The 18,596-nt window shown below is 41.6% G+C and overlaps 1 protein-coding gene across 1 annotated transcript in view; it reads left to right on the top strand.

Annotated features, from left to right (window-relative positions):
• FAS2 (Transducin/WD40 repeat-like superfamily protein) overlaps positions 1-9,800 on the top strand; it is a 100,412-nt gene extending 90,612 nt beyond the window's left edge. The window contains exons 9-12 of the mRNA XM_086516039.1: positions 7,970-8,082; positions 8,220-8,361; positions 8,460-8,560; positions 8,631-9,800. Coding sequence (XP_086372165.1) covers positions 7,970-8,082; positions 8,220-8,361; positions 8,460-8,560; positions 8,631-9,487 — 1,213 coding nt within the window. The 3' untranslated portion in view covers positions 9,488-9,800. The remainder of the gene's footprint in view (positions 1-7,969; positions 8,083-8,219; positions 8,362-8,459; positions 8,561-8,630) is intronic.
• Positions 9,801-18,596: the final 8,796 nt, after the last annotated feature.

Below are 18,596 nucleotides of genomic sequence, written 5' to 3' on the forward strand. Positions count from 1 at the left end.
TTGAGCTAAAAACGCCCTCTTCTTCCATCGCACCAAGCGTTGAGAGAAGCAATACGTGACTGCGATGATTCCTAGAAGTATGTCCTTCTGAAGTCGGGCTCTCGTCTCTCTGCACTCCTCATCATACTAACTGTTCTGGGGTATACTCCCAGAACATCGTCGCTGCCCAAGTTCAGTGTGTGGGTATGCTTTTAGTTATTTATTTTACTTAGTTTTCAAATTCTTGGGTAGGTCAATTTACTTAGCTTGCTATATAAGCAACCCCATGTAACCAAGATGTTACGTGACACATCCAACCCTATGTGTCCGTGGACAAGCTACAGCATGATCAAGGGTCAGTCAGTCCAGTCAGTCTAGATTAGAAGTGATGTGGCACTTTTGTGAGTCTATTCGTAGACCGTGCATGCCCAGTCACTTAGTGTAGATGCATATCCTCTGGTTGCACACAACATGATCATCAGTATTCCCACCAGAATCCATCAGATTCCATCAGGGGAATTTTCCAGCGTATTTAGCCTATTTTCCCTATTTTTGACATTTTTTCACTTATTAATCAAGTGACTTTCCAACAAAAGTAGGTAGGGCAATTTGGGTAAGAAAATATATAAGCAAATCAAAGCTAGCACTATTTGGCAGAAGAGGCAACAAGAGCCAAGCTCAGCACGCCACTTCTCATCAAGACCTTGGTGGACTTCCCTCCAATCAAGAAGCAAGATTCCCCCGCAAGATCCTCTCCAGTCTAGCGTTTTTGGAAAGCCATTGCTGCCTGGCGTTTTTGCACCATCAACATCATTGCCAGCAGAAGATTACAAGCAGCTAGCGTTTTTGGAAAACACCAGCCTAGCGTTTTTGAGAACATCAGCCCTAGCGTTTTTTAACCCAGTGCTTGCCGATTTCAGCCTTTGCAGATTCAGCAAATGCAACGATTTTGCAGCAGTAGAAGAACCGCAAGTTTCAGCCCTCGAAGAGAAGCAGATTCAGCCCCGGTAAGACCATCAGTTTTCAGCCTTGAAGATCCTCAGTTTTCAGCCCTAAACCTGCAGATTTTCAGTGATAAAGACCCACAGAAAAAGCCCCCAAAATCAGCGTTATTGGACCCGTAGCAGATTTCAGCCCATAGCGTTTTTGGACAGCAGTTAAAAGATTGCAGATTTCAGCCCTTAGGTCGGTCTCGTCATCCCCGTCGTCATCGCCGACATAGCCTAGACTTGCATCAGTCTCATGCATACCATTTGTACCAGATTGTGCAATCATAAGTAGACCACTCTCGCCGAGGAGAGTGGGGCCTTCAGAGGAGGGTTTTACAACGTCTCTGGTGTCGTATCTCTCTTTTCTCTCTCTCTCTCTCTCTCTCTCTCTCTCTCTCTCAATCTCATACACTTGCACGCACATCTCTCATTAAGAACGGAAGGCTATCCCTTCCATAAGAACAAAGGGAACCTTGAGCATAGTTCAGAGCACTCATCTTGAGCAAAGCGTAAACAATCATTCCGCTGCACCTAGTGGATGAATGTGATTGTCTTAGTTTAGCGAAAGTGAAAGAAGCCAATCACCAAAACTTATACTTGGCGAATGTCCCAAGGCAAGCAAAGATGCATTGATGTGTTTCTTGTTGGCCATTAATGTTTTGCTTGTTGTCTCATCAATCTCAACTGGGTGCAAAATTTTAGATATTTGAGTGGGTGGATGCGGAAAGTTAAAGCTATGTATCGTTTAGACTAAGGTTGCTAGATGCTTGAAGGATGGACAAAGCTTTTCATGCGAGTCTTCTCGGACCTTTCAAGGGACAAGTGCCACAAATAGGGAGCTAGAAGAGCAACCTGAGGTAGAAGATACAAAGGAAATTCTTTTACTTGAGCAGATTTTAGCACACAACACTTGGATGTTATTGACGACCCGTTCCATGAATGACCCACTTGAGTCACAAACGTGTTTACATGGTCTAGACACGTGTAACGGTTGGACAGAGTCCAATACTTGTTTGATGGTTCTGTCAAATAGTCGACGAAAGTTTAGAGCGCGTTCTACACAATTTATGTGACGCTTTATGTTTTCTTGTTCAATGGTTGTTTAGACTATATGTGTGGGTTGCATTGCATGTGTGAGAAAATATGTTCCCAAGTCATGTGTAAGGTGCAACGGAATGAATGTTGTATTTTCTCAAGATTAGTGATCTTTATTTGCTCAAGGTTCCTTTAGTTCTTAGGGAAGGAGAGAGCCTTCCGTCCTGTAGAGTGCTGTGATCACGAACAAAGTGAGTAGATATTGTGCGTGCAAGTGAATGAGATTGAGAGAAGGAGAGAGAAGAGATACGACACCCGAGAGGTTGTAAAACCCTCCTCCGAAGGCCCCACTCTCGTCGGCGAGAGTGGTCTACTTGATTGCACAAAGGTGTACAATGCGTATGCAATGGACTGATGCAATGGGACTATGCCGATGACGACGACGACTTGACGGTTGAAATCTGGGATCTTCTAATCACTGAATTCGGGGATTGTTTCGGTGGTTGAAAATGATTGTTTTGGCTGCGTTTTCTTGGGCTAAACTTGGGGGATCATCAGCAATTGAATGGGGACTGATCTGCTACCGTTCTATTGTTGAAAATTTGCGTGAATCCAATTGCTGAATTTTGTGTTTTTGCTACTGTTGAGCTGGCATTTTTGACAGGGCTGAAAAAATGCTGAATCTGCAATGATGTTGGCGTTTTTGTCAAGGACTGAAAAACGTTGGCTGGGATGTATCTGCTGAGGTTGGAACGTCAGGCAAGAGGACTTGTCGGCGATGGCTTGCTGGGAGGAAACGCCAAAGGGAAGGAGTGGATGGCGAGGGTCTACTGCTGAGGGGGGGTACTGCTGAGAAGTTGCCTGTTGAGCGGGAAGCTCCTGCTGCCTCTTCTGTCATTTAGTGCTAACTTGGGTTTGCTTATATATTAACTTAGCAAAATTGCCCTACCTACTTTTGTTGGAAAGTCACTTAAAAATAATAAGTGAAAATCCCAATAAATAGGAAAATAGGTTAAATGCACTGGAAAATTCCCCTAACCGATGCTAATGGATTCTGATGGGAATTCCGATGATCATGCTGTGTGCAACCGGAGGATATGCATCTATGCTAAGTGACTGGGCATGCACGGTCTACGAATAGTCTCACAAAAGTGCCAGATCTCGTCTAATCTAACTTGATCGGACTGACTGAACCCTGTTGTGGTGTAGCTTATCCACGGACACATAGGGTTGGGATGTGTCACATGACATCATGCACATCAAGAAACATCTGAGGTCCAATTTGGATAAGGATTTTAATGATTGATGAATGCTATATAAAATTGAGTGTGGACTAGGATATTATTGATTGTTCTATGGTGCTAATGCCACATGTGGATGGTCAACCGTCATGGGTATGTTTGCATGATGCTTGTGTCTTTTGATCTTTGGTGCTATGCTAGTTTTGATAGGCATAATTGAGGACGATAACTTTTTCAAAAACGGTGGAACGCTACAATATGATGACATGGCATAGCCTCATGAGGAGGAGACCTTGAACCGTACAATAGCTCTCAAAAATCGTGGCGCTAATCACGCGGGTTGCGTGGATTGGTGGCATGGCAGATTGGCGTGGGAATTGTTAACGTGACAATTTCTATGTTATCTCTTGTTGAAGATAGATACCTGTAGGGGGGGTAAGACTTGGTGCTTTTGGGGTTAAGTTGTAAATAGCAGATGCTCTTGATTGTTTTTGTTCCGTAAGGGCTTGTAAGTTAATGGCCTTTGTGCCAGTTTTAACTCACATTGTGGTGTGTGGTACTCACTTGACAGTAGTACAAACAATCGTTGACTAAAATATTATGGAAATATCGCCAGGGGCATTAATTTAGGAGCCAACACTCTCTGAAAAGAACTCCCCTCTTTCATGTTGACTAAACTATTCAAGTGTGAACTGTTTTGTGTCATTGGTGTTTTGATTATGTATCATTGATTTTCCATTTGGGATGTGGCTTTAGCCTTTGTCACTCTTGTGGCTGAGAAGGAGTGGCCATTATGCCAATTGTCTTGAGAATTTAAGAGTCACAACTCCCTTGTCTCTTTTTTCTAGCACTAACCATTGACGAGTCCGAAAAGGAATCTTCGTTGTTTGGTCCAAAAATGATGGTTGACCATGTCGCCCCTCGGTGTTTGGGCTCTAGGAGTGGCCGTTGTCTTGGGAACTTTGGGAGTGCGTTGTGGCCTTCACTCTGTAGGAATCAAACTCGTTACTCCATAATTTTCTTTTAAAATACACAACCATTAATCACATTCTAGTGGTAAGTGAAAAGGTAAGATGTGTGATGTGGATCAATTGGTGATGTGTGCACTTCCCTTGGGTTTTACCCATTTTAATGTTTATTCCCAGTTTTGTGTATTTTTAGTGTTGGATGTTTTGCCCAACCAAGATTTGGCTCACTATATCAATGCAACATCAACCCACATACTCGTCTTCCTGTATCATTTTGCCTCTGGAGTTACTGAGGTGCCGGCTTCTCATCTCTTCTGTTGCACACTCTTTCACGTTATTAAAGCTCTAGGCTCCTTTTGAGATTTGCCGTCGCCCTTTCTATCTTCTTCGCCCGTCGGCTGCGCCACTTTTGGCCAAGCTTCCCTTGTAGTATGACTCTTTACCAATCCCTTGTTTCCTTTGCTCGCACTACCACTTGGGAGAATCTTCTACTTGCTTTGCAACAACAAATTTCTTCGCATCTTCGGGATTGAGATTCCCTTGACCTTGTTGTGGGTGAGACCGCTCTAGTAGCTCGTGGTGGTAGATCTATGACTCAACAAGGACAATGTGATGTTTTGGTAGGGATGCCTTGGCATGCCTAGATTAATGTTGTGGTGGACCATGGGACAAAGAAGATTCAACTTAAGAATAGTAAGGGTAGGGAAGTGGTGATTGATGTAAAACTCAAAGCAAAGTCAATAGCCATTGTATTGGTTTCACCCATTTCCAAATTAGCGAAATCAAGTCTTTTTGTTTACGCGATCTTTCTCAATAATGTGGATGAAGATAAGGAGTCCAATTGGTCGGAGTTGGTCAGAGCAGCAAAGTTTTCTTCAAGCTCATGCCAATTGTTTCTTAGAGGGTTTGCATGGCGAGTTATGGAAAGACTAGAGGATCACACCATAGAACTTATCCCTAGTAGCACTCTTTGGAACTGACCCCCTTATAGATTGAGCCGTCCACAAGACTTTTTGGAAAAGGATTGATTCAGCACAGTACCTGACCTTTTGTCCTCTGGTATTGCTTGTTTAGAAGAAATATGGATTTTGGAGAAGTGTATCGATTACAAGGCTCTCAATAAGATTACCATCAAGAACATGTTTCCTATACCCAAGATTGATGATATACTCCATAGATTACAGGGTTGTACGTGCTTCAATAGAATCAATCTTAAAAGTGGCTTTCATCAAATCAGGATTACTCCTGGAGATGTATACAAGACTGCGTTTAGGAAAGCCTTCGAATTGTAGGAGTATTTTGTGATGCCTTTCGGTCTCAAAATACGTGGCAATGCTCAACAGGATGATGGATCGGATCTTTAGAGAGTATCGTCAATTTGTAGGAACATTTCAATGACATTATATTTTTCTTCTAATCTAGACAGAACCTCGAGAGCATTTGTTGAAAGTGTGCTATGCCGTGCCATAGCTTACGGGAGGAGAATATTGTCTAAGCTAGATAGGGTTGCACAGATATATGAAAAGGAACTCCTAGTAGTTATATATGCTTTGACTCAATGGAGGCATTACTTGCTTGGTGCAAATTTTACAATGTACACGGATCACTGGAGTTTGAGATACTTCTTGTCCCAGAATAAGCTTTCAGAGAAGCATATGCGATGGGCGAACATTTTGTTGCAATTTCATTTCCAAATATTGTATATGAAGGAAACAAGAATAAAGTGCCAGATGCGTTGTCCCGCAAGCCACATATATCCGTTGTAACCTCGGTACATAATTGGGACTCTGATGAAATGCTGGACCAGTATCCTACAGGTGTTGGATTTTGGTGAGATCTTCAGTAGGGTACATAGTGGGAAGACAGTTTCAAGGTACTCTCTCAAAGAAGTTGATGCGAAAGACTATGTTGTGCATGACTCATAGGCAGAAGGTGTTGACGGAGTGTCACAATCTTCCTTTTGTTGGGCAACGAGGCGAGACTTATGGGTGTTGAGAGATATACTTATAATGGCCACAATTCAAGAAGGATGTGGATGAATTTGTGTGTACTTGTTTGGAATGTCAAAATGTGAAGTATGATTGTCATAACAAGACTTCTCAAGCTTGTACCGATTTCAAATTGAGCACATGAGAGTATAGCAATCGACTTCATTTGTGGCCTTCCCAAGACTCTTAGTCGGAATGATGACATTTGGACTTATGTGAATAGATTCAGCAAACAAGCTCATTTTGTACCAGTGAAGAAGATAGTAAAGGTCGATCATTTGGCAAAGCTGTTTGTCTTGTACATCTTTCGGTTACATGGGATTCCTACATCTATTGTTTCGGCTAGAAATGCCCGATTTACGAGTTTTTTTGGGAGAGCAATGTGTGAGAATGTGGCTACGATGCTCAATTTCTTGTTTTCGTTTAATCCATAGACGGATGGATGGTTAGAGATCACCAACTGAGTGGTTTTAGACTTGTTAAAGTGCTATATCTTTGGACGTAAGTCTCAATGGTAGCGGTATTTGCCGTTGGAGGAGTTTTCTGACAACAAAATTGTTTACACTTCGACAGGGAAGGCACCATTCGAGATTGTCGAGGGTGGCAAAAAGATTCTGCTTTTTCTGTGCCCGAAGGACAAGATTTCCAAGCAGATCATTTTGTACAGGATGTGAACACTGCTTTTACTCAAGGTTAAGGAGGCTTTGCAGAAGTCTCAAGAACGGCACAAGAAAGCAGCAGACAAGCATCGCCGCAACTTGCAGTTGAAGGAAGGTGATTTGGTGCTTCTTAGGTTTGAGAAGGCACGTCTTAGGAAAATGACGGGTAAGGAGAAGTGCTAAGTATGAGATACTATCAGCCCTTCCAAGATTTCTGAAAAGATCAACAATGCGTTCTTTCGATCGGAGTTGCTGTATACTTAGAAGATTCACAATGTATTCCATGTGAGTCTATTGAGACCTTTCAAGGGAGAAATGCCAGAGGACAGTGAGCTAGAGGAGCAACCAGAGGTAGAAGTAACTGAGGAGATTCTTATGCTTGAGCAAGTCCTAGCACACAAGGAAAGGAAAATGAAGGGTAAGCTGGTCTGTAGGAATTACAGGCTCTTGATGAAAAGTGGATGGAGGAGGAAAACTTGGTAGATACTCCTTAGAAACTAGAGCTTATCCTTGAGGCTTTTGGTTTAGCCCTGACTATTCTTGAAGTGCATGCCAAATTTGCGGGTTGAATCTGGTGTGGCGTGTATTGCACGAGAGGGGAGCCACTTGACTCCTTTGCTACAAATTGCCCCGAGGAGAATAGAGTCAACCAACATGAGATTTCGGGGCCAGTACTATGCTGAGTGACCATAATAAATGCTTTGGAATCCCTTAATAACTGAATGCTTCATATACTCTCACAATTGTGGTTTTGCCCGAGTCTGTATGAAAGATGAAATGAGTGCAATATTTTGTCTTGTTGATGTGAATCTGGAGTGACGAGATTTAGTACATCAAGGCATCCGTGAGAGATCAATGGCATTCAGTTTTCCATGGGATGTGGGGGAATATTTGTACATTCTTCAGACAAGCTGCAGGGCATATGGAGTGTCTGAAAGGATAAACTCTTGCTCTTTGTGTTTTAAAGTCCCATTCTTACTCTCTTTGTCTGCATTTTCTTGAAATGCTTAATTCTAATATTTTCTCGAGCCATGAAATTTTTTATTGAAATACTTAATTGTTGAGCTGAAAGATGGTTGGCATGATGTTCTGGCCTGTTTTTCAGTGCAGGCCTGCTGTTCAACTTCCCGGAGCAAGCAAACCTGTCGTTGCTGTTCGTTTCTGTCCAGTATTATTTACTTGTTACTCCAACATAGAGCAAAAAACAGAGAAGGACTCAAATGGTAGGATGAGCCACAACTTTTACATGGGAAGAGATTTGGTGGTGAAGTAATTAATCACTGTGCTGCTTTTTGACATAACTTTTCTTTAAAACGGCCTTATCCATTTAACTATTGGTACATGTATCTTTCTTCTGCAGATACTGGAGTTTTTAAACTACCATACAGACTGGTTTTTGCTGTAGCAACATTGAATTCACTTTATGTGTATGACACTCAGAGTCGACATCCCCTAGCCTTACTTGCTGGAATTCATTATGCTGCAATCACGGATATAGCCTGGTTAGCCACATCCTGAAGTTGCTTGTCGGGCGTAATGGCCTCTTTACTTGAGTAAATTTTGATGATCTTATCCTTAGCTCCATGGCTGGACTGTTCAGGTCAACTGATGGAAAGTTCTTGGCTGTATCATCACAAGATGGGTTTTGCACCCTGGTCATGTTTGACCGAGAAGAGTTGGGGAGTCCTCTGCTGTCAAGCGGTAAGAAAAACTTTGTATATTCATCGAAAATATGACCATTTGTAGCTGACAATCTAGCTCATGATATCAGAGGTTCCTGCATATGTTGCGAAATTGTTGTCGCCGCCCAAAGACAAAGTGGGAGAATTTCATTCCAAAGTTCCTGAAGCAGTGACCAAAGGCAAGAGCAAGGGTGACTCCATTTCAGAAAAGAAGGCGGACAATCTATCAAGTTCAGCTTTAGGCATGGAGAAGCAGGCACAGCTCAATGGAGAAGAGCAAGCTGAGGTAGGCAAGGTCCCAGAGGAACAGAGTAAAATATCAGTTGCCTGTCCCGAGCCACAGAAAGAGAGGAATATGTCAAATGGCGATTCATATTCAGAAATTCAACATGCTGACCATAAACTTGAATCTGCAAACAAGGAAAATGCTATGGTTTTTAAGAGAGACGAAAGTAACGATGCTCCGAAAACACTGAAGAGAATTACTCCTATTGCTATTTCACATTCATCATCACATCCACTTAATGGAGCTACTTCATCTCTTACAAATCTGTCTACTCCATCTCAGTTGTGCCAAGAAGTAAAGGAAACTTCAGAGATCAGTCCAAAGAAACCAAGGCGGATCACTCCTGTTGCTATTTTGAGTGCGGCACAGTGCAACCCATCAGCTGCAAACTCTGGCGCACCATTAAACTCGATTGAAGAAGCAAAAGCATCTCCAGCATTGGTTATGCAGGCATCACCAACTCAGGTGAAATTCTCTGAAGAGTCTAATGCTGGTTGCATAGATGTTGCAAATTGCAGTGGTCACGTGGAACCGGACAACAGTAGCAGTAAGGGCTTGCAAACCAGCCCCAAAAGGCCAAGGCGGATCACTCCTCAGCCAATCGATGTGAATTCGGACGGACTGCAAATCACTGAGCCATCAAGCAATGACATGAAGTAAGGTTTAACATGAGCAATGCATTGATGTAGCTGACATAAGAAGGGCATGAGGGTGTATTGAGGCATGTTTGTAGGTCATTGCCCATACTGGTCCTCACTCGACTTACTATTGTGTGTAAGTGCTTCCCCCTGGAATTTTGGAAGCTCTTTTCCCCGAACAAACTTGGCTATCTTTAAGCCTTTTGTAATCTTCTCAGGGTTCAGGGAGGGGGCTCAAATCTGTCAAGATGATGAGAACTTGCTCTCTCTCTCTCTCTCTCTCTCTCTCTCTCTCTTTTCTTGGCTTGCTAAAACATGCATGATGAAAGCTCAAAGGTTCTGCATCTCCTCGTGTCGAAGAAGTACGTTTGCTAAAATAAGCGTGATAAAAGCTTAAAGGTTATGCATTTCCTCACGTCAGTGATGTGACATGAGGTTGTAGAGATGCGACATGAGGTCGTGCACATGTCAAGAGACGTGACCCCTAGAAGACTTGAGATGTAGAGCTGCTAAGAAGGCTCCCCCATAGGCCCCATGAAGGTGCCTTAAGGTGCCTTTGGAGGGCCTCTATCCTCTATTGGCATGCCCCATACCTGTGCATGAAAAGTAGTAGACAACCGGCTGCCACTGTTACATTTTCGTTAGGGATGGCATCGACGGTCAGTGGTGATCTCAACTTTTGTACTTCATTTCAAGAGCTACCTCCAAGTTCCAAGTTTCAAGGGCCTTGCTTTTTTGACTTTTACCAGCCTTGTACTTGATCTTTTAAATATAACCTTGCCCAATATTAGATATGTTTGAACTTCACCATCTTGCCATTTGGTCATCATGTGGCTAGATGTGAGTGTGGCTTGCACTCTGGAGATTTGGCCATCCTTCCATTTAGCCTTGTAGGTTTTAGCATGCTGCTTGATCTTTTAAAGATCACCTTGTAAAATGTTTTTTTACAAGGTATGTTTTTAACTTTGCCATCTTGCCATTTGGCCCATCATGCCTATGGCACTATTTAGAGATCGGCATTGAATGCATGACCATCTATTTGGAGATTGGCGTTGAATGCATGACCATCTAGATCTTCCCTAAACTACTCAAAGATGGTCTCTCTCTCTCTCTCTCTCTCTCTCTCTAGGGGATTTCTGACATTGTGCATTCCACTATTGGTGTGAAGCAAGGGTGCCCTCTGTCCCATACACTATTTGGTATGTATGTAGATGAGGTTTCTGACTACATTGACAGAGAAGGCAACAGAGGTGCTCAGCTAACAGGGACATGGATCCCTTTGTTAGTATATGCTGATGATATTGTGTTGATATCAGAGTCACCAGAGGGCATGCAGAGACAATTGGATGCATTACACAGCTTTGCGGAGGATAGTAGATTGTCTGTGAACCTTGGTAAAACCAAGGTTATGGTGTTTAACACTACTCCGCAGTGGGTCAGGAGATCGGCACCTACACTCGTATGTGGTGAGGACACTGTGGAATACACAGATGCATTAACATATCTTGGGGTGGTATTCTCGAGACCGAGGTTTGCTCTGAGGAGAGCAGCAGAGACTAGATTGTCTAGAGCATATGTAGTACTGGGAGGGCTATAGAGGATGTGTTCGCAGGTTCAGTTTCAGGAACCACGAACAAAGCTATGGCTTTTTGATACTTTGGTTACTTCAGCTATGCTTTATGGGGTACAGGTGTGGGGACCATCTGTGGATCATGATAGGTGGAGGAACATGGAGAGGCCCTTGGTATCTATGATCTCTCGGATGATTAGAGCCAAGTCCTCCGTACCACATGCGATTATTCGAGCGGAGCTAGCAGCCCCTCCTATAGAGATTGAGGCTATTACCAGATCAATGTCCTTTTTGCACAGCCTATGGGATTCAGGTGGAGGTAGATACGCTAGATTCACTCTGGAGTCTTCTAGACAGTTAGCAACGCAGGGAGACATCATGTTGGTATGCACAGATGACCTCTTGGTTTCAGAGGCATGGTTTCAGCCTAGATAGACTGCCTCCTTTTCAGTATTCCCTGGATGCACCTTCACTACCAGTCACACGGATGGAGATCACTAGACTTATTCATCAGGATCTTATACAGTTGGACACCAGGAGGACATGGGTAGAGCCAGTGCAGGAGTTGGGCACAAAGATGGCTTTCTACAAGGAGCATCTTCTCCAACTCTCGGGAGATGGGTTTGTGATTCGTCCGAGCTACATGGACACTCATCTGTCTCATACTTTGCGATGCGCTATAGGTCAGATCCGCACATCCTCGCACCATTTGGAGATTGAGTTGGGCAGATTCAGAGGGATACCACCGAAGAGCAGGATATGTAAATTATGCGGTACAGAGCCAAAGACAGAGTTACACATACATATGCCACTGCACTGTATTAACGAGGGCGCTTCCATTGCTTATTCAGGGAGGGCTTTGGACCCCTAGATATAGTCATGAAGTATGAGGATCAAAGATGCCTTGGCTTATATCTACTTGAGCTACAGCGGCATAGGGATAGTCTGTTGAGGAAACATGGGACACGACAGTCACAGAGACCGATCACAGATTTCTTTGGATCGGGAAAGCCAGGAGAGCAGCCACCAGCACAGAGTTGTGCCCGCGTGCTTACCAGAGGCACCCTCATTGACAGGGCGATTGAGCTTGGGAGATCGAGGCGACCACGACCGAGACACAGGAGCACACTCCATAGATGGAGTCTTCAGCAGAGGATCAGGGACATCCCAGCACGACATATGGAGTGTCATTGAGAACTTACTCTACACTTCATTTTCACTGTCACTACTCACTTCTCATTTTTATTTTTTGCATTCAGTACCTTTGTACTTTTGTACTTTTGTATTCAGACATTGTACTAGTTTCACCACTTTGTATCAGTCGGTGTCATGGGTCATTTTGGCCTTTTGAAGACGTTAATAAATCATATCATATCATATATATATATATGTGTGTGTGTGTGTGTGTATAGTATTATTTTCTCCCCACTATCCCCACTATCTCCTAGTGACACAAGCATTGATGACATCCACGATGTTACGGCTGTGTCAGCACATAGTGACTGTAAAAAAGTGTATGCATAATGGAACACACTAGAAGATTCTACTTTAGTGGAATACACATGTTGACCTTAGTGGAAGACACATGTCCACTTTTTCTTTAGTGGAAGACCACATGTCCACTTTGTAGAATGTCCATTACATGAAGCTTGAAAAGGAAGCCACCCACTCTCCTATAAAAGGGAGACTCCCCTTCATTGTAAATTATCTCGAGTGAAGCTTAGCATATCTCGTTGTGAGTTTAGTGTATCTCTAGTGAGTCCTTGTATATCTCAAGTAAGCCTTAGAGTATCTTGTGTGAAGCATTAGTAAGAAAGGCATAGCCTTATGTTGTAACTCCCTACTTTGCAATTTCCATAACAATCCCCTACACACTTTGTCCATACTTTGTATGTCCAATTCCACTTAATATACTCCTTCCGCTTGCAATCTTTGTAGTGTGCGTCTCTTGGTATTAGAGCCATAATCAGAGCCATTTTCACAGTCATTAATTAGTGTCTAATTAATCTCTTGCCATCATTAAGCTAAGGTTATCTTTCATACTACCAAGAAGGCTAGCAAAGTGTTTGTTCTCTTTCAACAACGTCTGCCAAAGAATCAATCGGTGTTTTCCGAAATCGTGTCGTGAGGCAAGGTCGCGTGGTCGTTGGTCCGACGGTCGCCGCAGACATCTAAGAGTGTAACGCCACAGGCATCAAATCCTCGAGTAAATTCCAACAGTAAATTCCCGCAGTAAACTCCTACCGCACGACTCAATTTCAGGTAAACATTCAATGGCATTCTTGAACAGATCTTTGTCAAAAAATACCAAGTCTTTTGCACACCTCTCTATGGCTGTAGAAGAAGCCGAACCTTCTGCTCAATGGCAAATCCCAAAACTTAAACCCGATCAAGTATATAAACATAAAAATTTATTTAAACTTAGAGCCTCCACTGTCTATCTAGATAATAGGTCAGTAGCATCTATTCCCTCCGATAACTTAATGCATTTTATTAAGCTTACTGAGATTCTCCAACATGACAAAGCAGAAGCCCTAAAAGAGGGTTATCACTTTGATCACCTTGGCTGTGTACAAATAAATATAGATAGTATAGATTCCTCTAATTATTTAATTAGTTCACAAAAGCCCATTCCTTTTGCTATTGTGCATAAAGCCCCTACAAAGTCTAAAGCTGTGCGCATAAAGGATTGCCAACATTTGGAAACCTTTGAGCAAAAAGATCAAACCTTTTGCAAACATTGCTTACGACTCATAGGAAGATTAGATTCTTCTTCCTCTGCTTTTAACATACAGTTTTGCATGATCGAAGAAAAAGATTTTATTGTCTCTGACACAGATAAAATTTTTATAGCTCCTTATGTAACTATGCCAGATCAAGCAAAACCTCGCCCATAATTGCTTCAAAGCAATTATCATACTGTCAAGTTGTATTTCCTCGAAAAGCAATTGAATGACTTGCATAAGTTAGTTATTGAGTCAACTCATAAACTTGCTAATATGCAAATTCAATTACAACAAATGCTTGACAATTCTCCCTTCTGTGTACATACAGATTTAATAGTTCTCTCTTCCCTTGAGTTACCTTACTTTTCATTTTATAAGTCCTTAAAGCATAATCGCTCTGGTCACTCTGGCAAAAATTTGTCCTTTAATGTCATGACTGTTGATCAAGAACAAGATAGTTCTTCAGACATTGAACCGGGGTGGGAAGACTGGAAAGCGGCGGAGCAGCTTTATTACCAGCCACGAAGTGGCTTATCCGACGAATATGATAGAGATCTTTACACTCTAGCTTGTTGCCACCAAAATCGCAACAAACTAATTGATAACGCAGGTAAACCTCCATCTACAAAACCCAAAGGTGTAACCATAGAATCCATCGACTACCAATGGATTGATGACCAACTCGAGCCAATATGGGATATGACCAATGCAGAACATAGAGTTGGAATCAAGGATTATTGTCCAACATTTATCCATGGTAATTGGGATCAATTAGATTCTTTCTATGATGAAAGACTTTACAATGGTCTTCAAGCAGAAATCATTCCTGACAATCTTCCATCTCCTCCAATAGAAATTGATAATCCTTTTTCTCAAGAAGAGTCAGAGATTGATGATTCGCAAGCCGACATCCCGCTAGTGCCATTACACATGGAAAAAGATGAACCTATGGATGAAGCCTCTACCAGTGTAGCCCAAGCTTCTAAACATCCCCAATTTGTGCAAGGAATTAAAAAGGTAGGTGACATTACCTTTTACAACATTGATAATTTAGCACAAGAGGAGATCATTCTTGTTCTAGAATACATGCATAATTGGATCTATCAGCAAATGCTATTTGGGCAAATGCGGCAACAAACTGCAGTAGAAGCTGCAGTAAATGGTTTTACAAGTATCCTCAAAAGATGGTGGGAAATGTTACCTCCAGAGATCAAAAACTCTATCTTACGACCTGGTGGTAATGCGTCGCCTCTATTACTACTAATAGGGAGCATTTACAAAGAATTGATTGGACATCAAGAAGATCAAGCATCGCTGGCCTTACAAGCCTTTCATGAGGCTCAGATCTGTAATTTCTCCTCTATATGGGATTTTTGTATTTATTGCAGAAATCTAATATATAAAGCAGGAAAATACCATTATGAACAAATCAAAGCAGAATTTGTGCACAAGCTACCAAAAGCAATTACAAAGCTCCTTATTGAGAAGCTGGATAACCAAAATCTAAATCTCCAAACAACAACTCTTGGAGATATAATCCAAGCTCTATAGGTGGTTATACAGGAACTCTGTATTCAAAAGCAGGCACAAAAGGAATTGAAGGATTCCAAACCTTCAAAGAAATTCTGGAAACAGAATTACTACTCCAGAGATTTTGGATGCACAGACAAAAAGACAAAATGTTCTTGCAAGCATTCAAAGAAGGCCAAGAAGGAAGAAAATTATAGAAAGAAACCTAAGCACATTTTTTTCAAGAAACGTAAGTCCACGTCTTCTAAAAATGACAATAAATGTTTCATTTGTGAAAAACAAGGTCATTGGGCTTCAGAATGTCCAAAGAAGAAAAAATCAGTAGCATTCAAGAATATAATTCTTGAAGATGGATATAACTACTTTGAGATATCCTCCTATGATATCTCTGATTTTGAGTTTAGTATTGCTCAACTTGAAAGCAAAGTGCCTTGAACAGAAGAAAGCAGCTTCGACTCCGACTCTAGCTTTCAAGATTGCCCTATTGCAATGAATGTCATGAGCCTAGAAGACTTCATGCCTATTCCCTTCAACCCTCAACACTGGAAAAGGTTTTCCAAAGGAAAACAACAGTTCCAATCAGATGACTATGCTTCAAGCAATTCAGATTCTTTCTTTGAATTTGAAAAACCAGGTAAGAAGACCTCTTCTCAACATACTTCTAAAGAAGCATCTAATTATCAGAAGCAGCTTAGAAATGCTCTACGTGAAGCTGACAAACCTAAAGCACCAGCTCTAGAAAGAATGGTCATTCCAGCTTTAGCCACCAAAATGAAGCTAAAGCAAATCAAAGCAAGTCAGCCCCTCTTCGATCATAACTTCATCAGTACGTGAAAGCATGTTAACCTATCGCGCTTTTTGTGCTAGTTAGCATTTTCAAGTTAGCACATCTTAGAAAAGTTGGGCGACCGGTAAAATTTTTACAAATAATATCAAAATTTTTCGGAAGTTGTACATTTGGATTCCTTGTTTCAAGAGCTTTCTACTGATATATCATACCTCATAGATCTTGGAGATGTAGCTCATGTTATTGTACTAGTTAGCATATGTCAAAATTGTGCTAGTTAGCATTGTCCGGGACATGAAAAAGCATGACACGTTAACATGCTTTCACCCAATAATCTAGTCTTAGACAAAATCAAAGTTCGACCTCTCCAAACTTTGCCACCAGGATGAACACCTTCCAATTCTTCTAATTCTGATGAAGAAGCTTCTGATTTCCCTCAGGATATTCCATCGACATCCCGTTCTAAACAGGATCACTCTTATAAAGAATTATGTCAAAAAGAGTAGGAATTGCGTCAACGCGAGCTTTTGTTTGAAAAACAGTAGGCTCTCCATAAATGGGAAGCCAATCTAACTGCCAGAGAAACCTCTTTCCTTTCTCGAGGGGGTGAGACTTCTCAGTTTTTTCCAAATACCCGAACTTCACCTGCTCCAATTCCATGGGATATCTTACTTCCAAAAGAATAGCCAGCTGAGCCGACTTCAAAAGGTAATCAACTATCTGAAGAGGTTATTAAAAATCTAAAAGAGTTGATAACCCTATTCAAGCAACCCAAAGACTCAGCCAGAAGAAACAAAGGAGTCCACAGAAATGAATATGGCCAACAAAACACAAATCATCAATGAAAATAATGTGGCCATCCCTATTATAGGATTGCTAATCAAACCAAAAGTTTTTCAAGCAATTGCTCTGGACGCTTTAATCGATACAGGTGCAGGAGGAAGCTTTGCAAAAAAAGCTTTATTCCCGTCAACTATGATCAAGCAATATCTAGAAGCCAGGCAGGTAAAATATGGTAATGGCTCCAAGGAAACGATCAGAGAATATGTCTATGCATGGATAGAGCTAGGCAATGCCAGATTACCTATTAGACTATCCTTACACAGTTCAAATATGTGTTATGATCTAGTTATTGGATTTGATCTAATATCAAAGCTAGCCCCTAGCACATTCACAAAAACAAGCTTTCATTTCTCTTATCTGGGTAAAAGATATACTGCTCCAATTACGCAAAGAGCCAACTATGCTATTAATAGTTGTTTAGTTTCCATCAACTATTGTGATAGAAAATTTTGAGTGTGGTTCCAAAAAGAAAAAGCAAAATACAAAACCCAAATAGAAGAAATAAAAGAAAGGATAATGCAAAGAACCTCTGACAACCCCTTAGCCTTCTGGGATGAAGAAAAATATATGATCACTCTTCCCACTATCCCTGAAGTTAATCCAACCAAAGCTTCCCACCCAGGAATGTCAATTTTCGATAATGAGCTTTGTCGCAAAGAAATAGAAGAGCTACTGCAGAAAGGTATAATCCAACCATCCAACTCAAATTGGGCTTGCATGAGTTGGGCTTGCAGAGCTTTCTACGTCAACAATCACAGCGAACAGAAGCGAGGGAAAAAGAGGTTAGTAATTGATTACAAACCCCTGAACAAATTTCTGGTCCCAAAGAAATTTTCTATCCGTTTTCAAGAAGACTTGATCAGAAGAATAAATGGCGGAAAAGTCTTTTCCAAATTTGATATCAAAAGCGGATTCTGGCAATTTAAGGTGCATCCCAAAGACATGTACAAAACAGCTTTTGTATTACCGCAAGGAATGTATGAATGGATATCTATGCCCATGGGATTAGCAAATGCCCCTTCAGAGTGCCAACTCAGGGTTGAAATGATATTCGGCCCTATCAAAAAATTCTGTCTAGTATATTTGGATGACATCCTTATATACTCTAAAAACATGGAAGAACACATAGAGCATCTAAGGGAATTCTATGAGCTGCTAAGAAAAACAGGTCTCATTCTATCTTACACCAAGTGCAGCTTTGCTAAAGAGGAAGTCGACTTTTTAGGCATTACAATCTGCAATGGATGTATAAAACTACAAGAGCACGTATTAGCTAAAATCGCTAGTACTCCCAATCATCTTAAAAATATCACCGAGCTCCAACAATTTCTTGGATGCTTAAATTGGATCAATTGGAATATCCCTTACTTAGCCACCCTTACAAAGAAAATAAGGGTACTTCTGCAGAAGAATAGTTCCAAACAATGGGAGGTCTCACATAGCAAAACCATCGAGTTAATCAAACTCATCTGTGAACAACTTCCCCCACTAAAGTTACCCGATGAAGAAAAACTTATCCTCTACACCGATGCCTCTCTCGAAGCATGGGGAGCAGTCCTCTGTGAAGAAATTAATAGTAAAGAAATGATGGTCTGCAGATTTGCAAGTGGATCCTTCCTAAAAGCTGAACAAAATTATCCCTCTGCTCAAAGAGAGATTCTTGCTGCAAAATTAA

Source organism: Adiantum capillus-veneris, chromosome 7 (assembly GCF_014529385.1).
Source record: "Adiantum capillus-veneris isolate H3 chromosome 7, ASM1452938v2, whole genome shotgun sequence".
Taxonomy (NCBI): Eukaryota; Viridiplantae; Streptophyta; class Polypodiopsida; order Polypodiales; family Pteridaceae; genus Adiantum; species Adiantum capillus-veneris.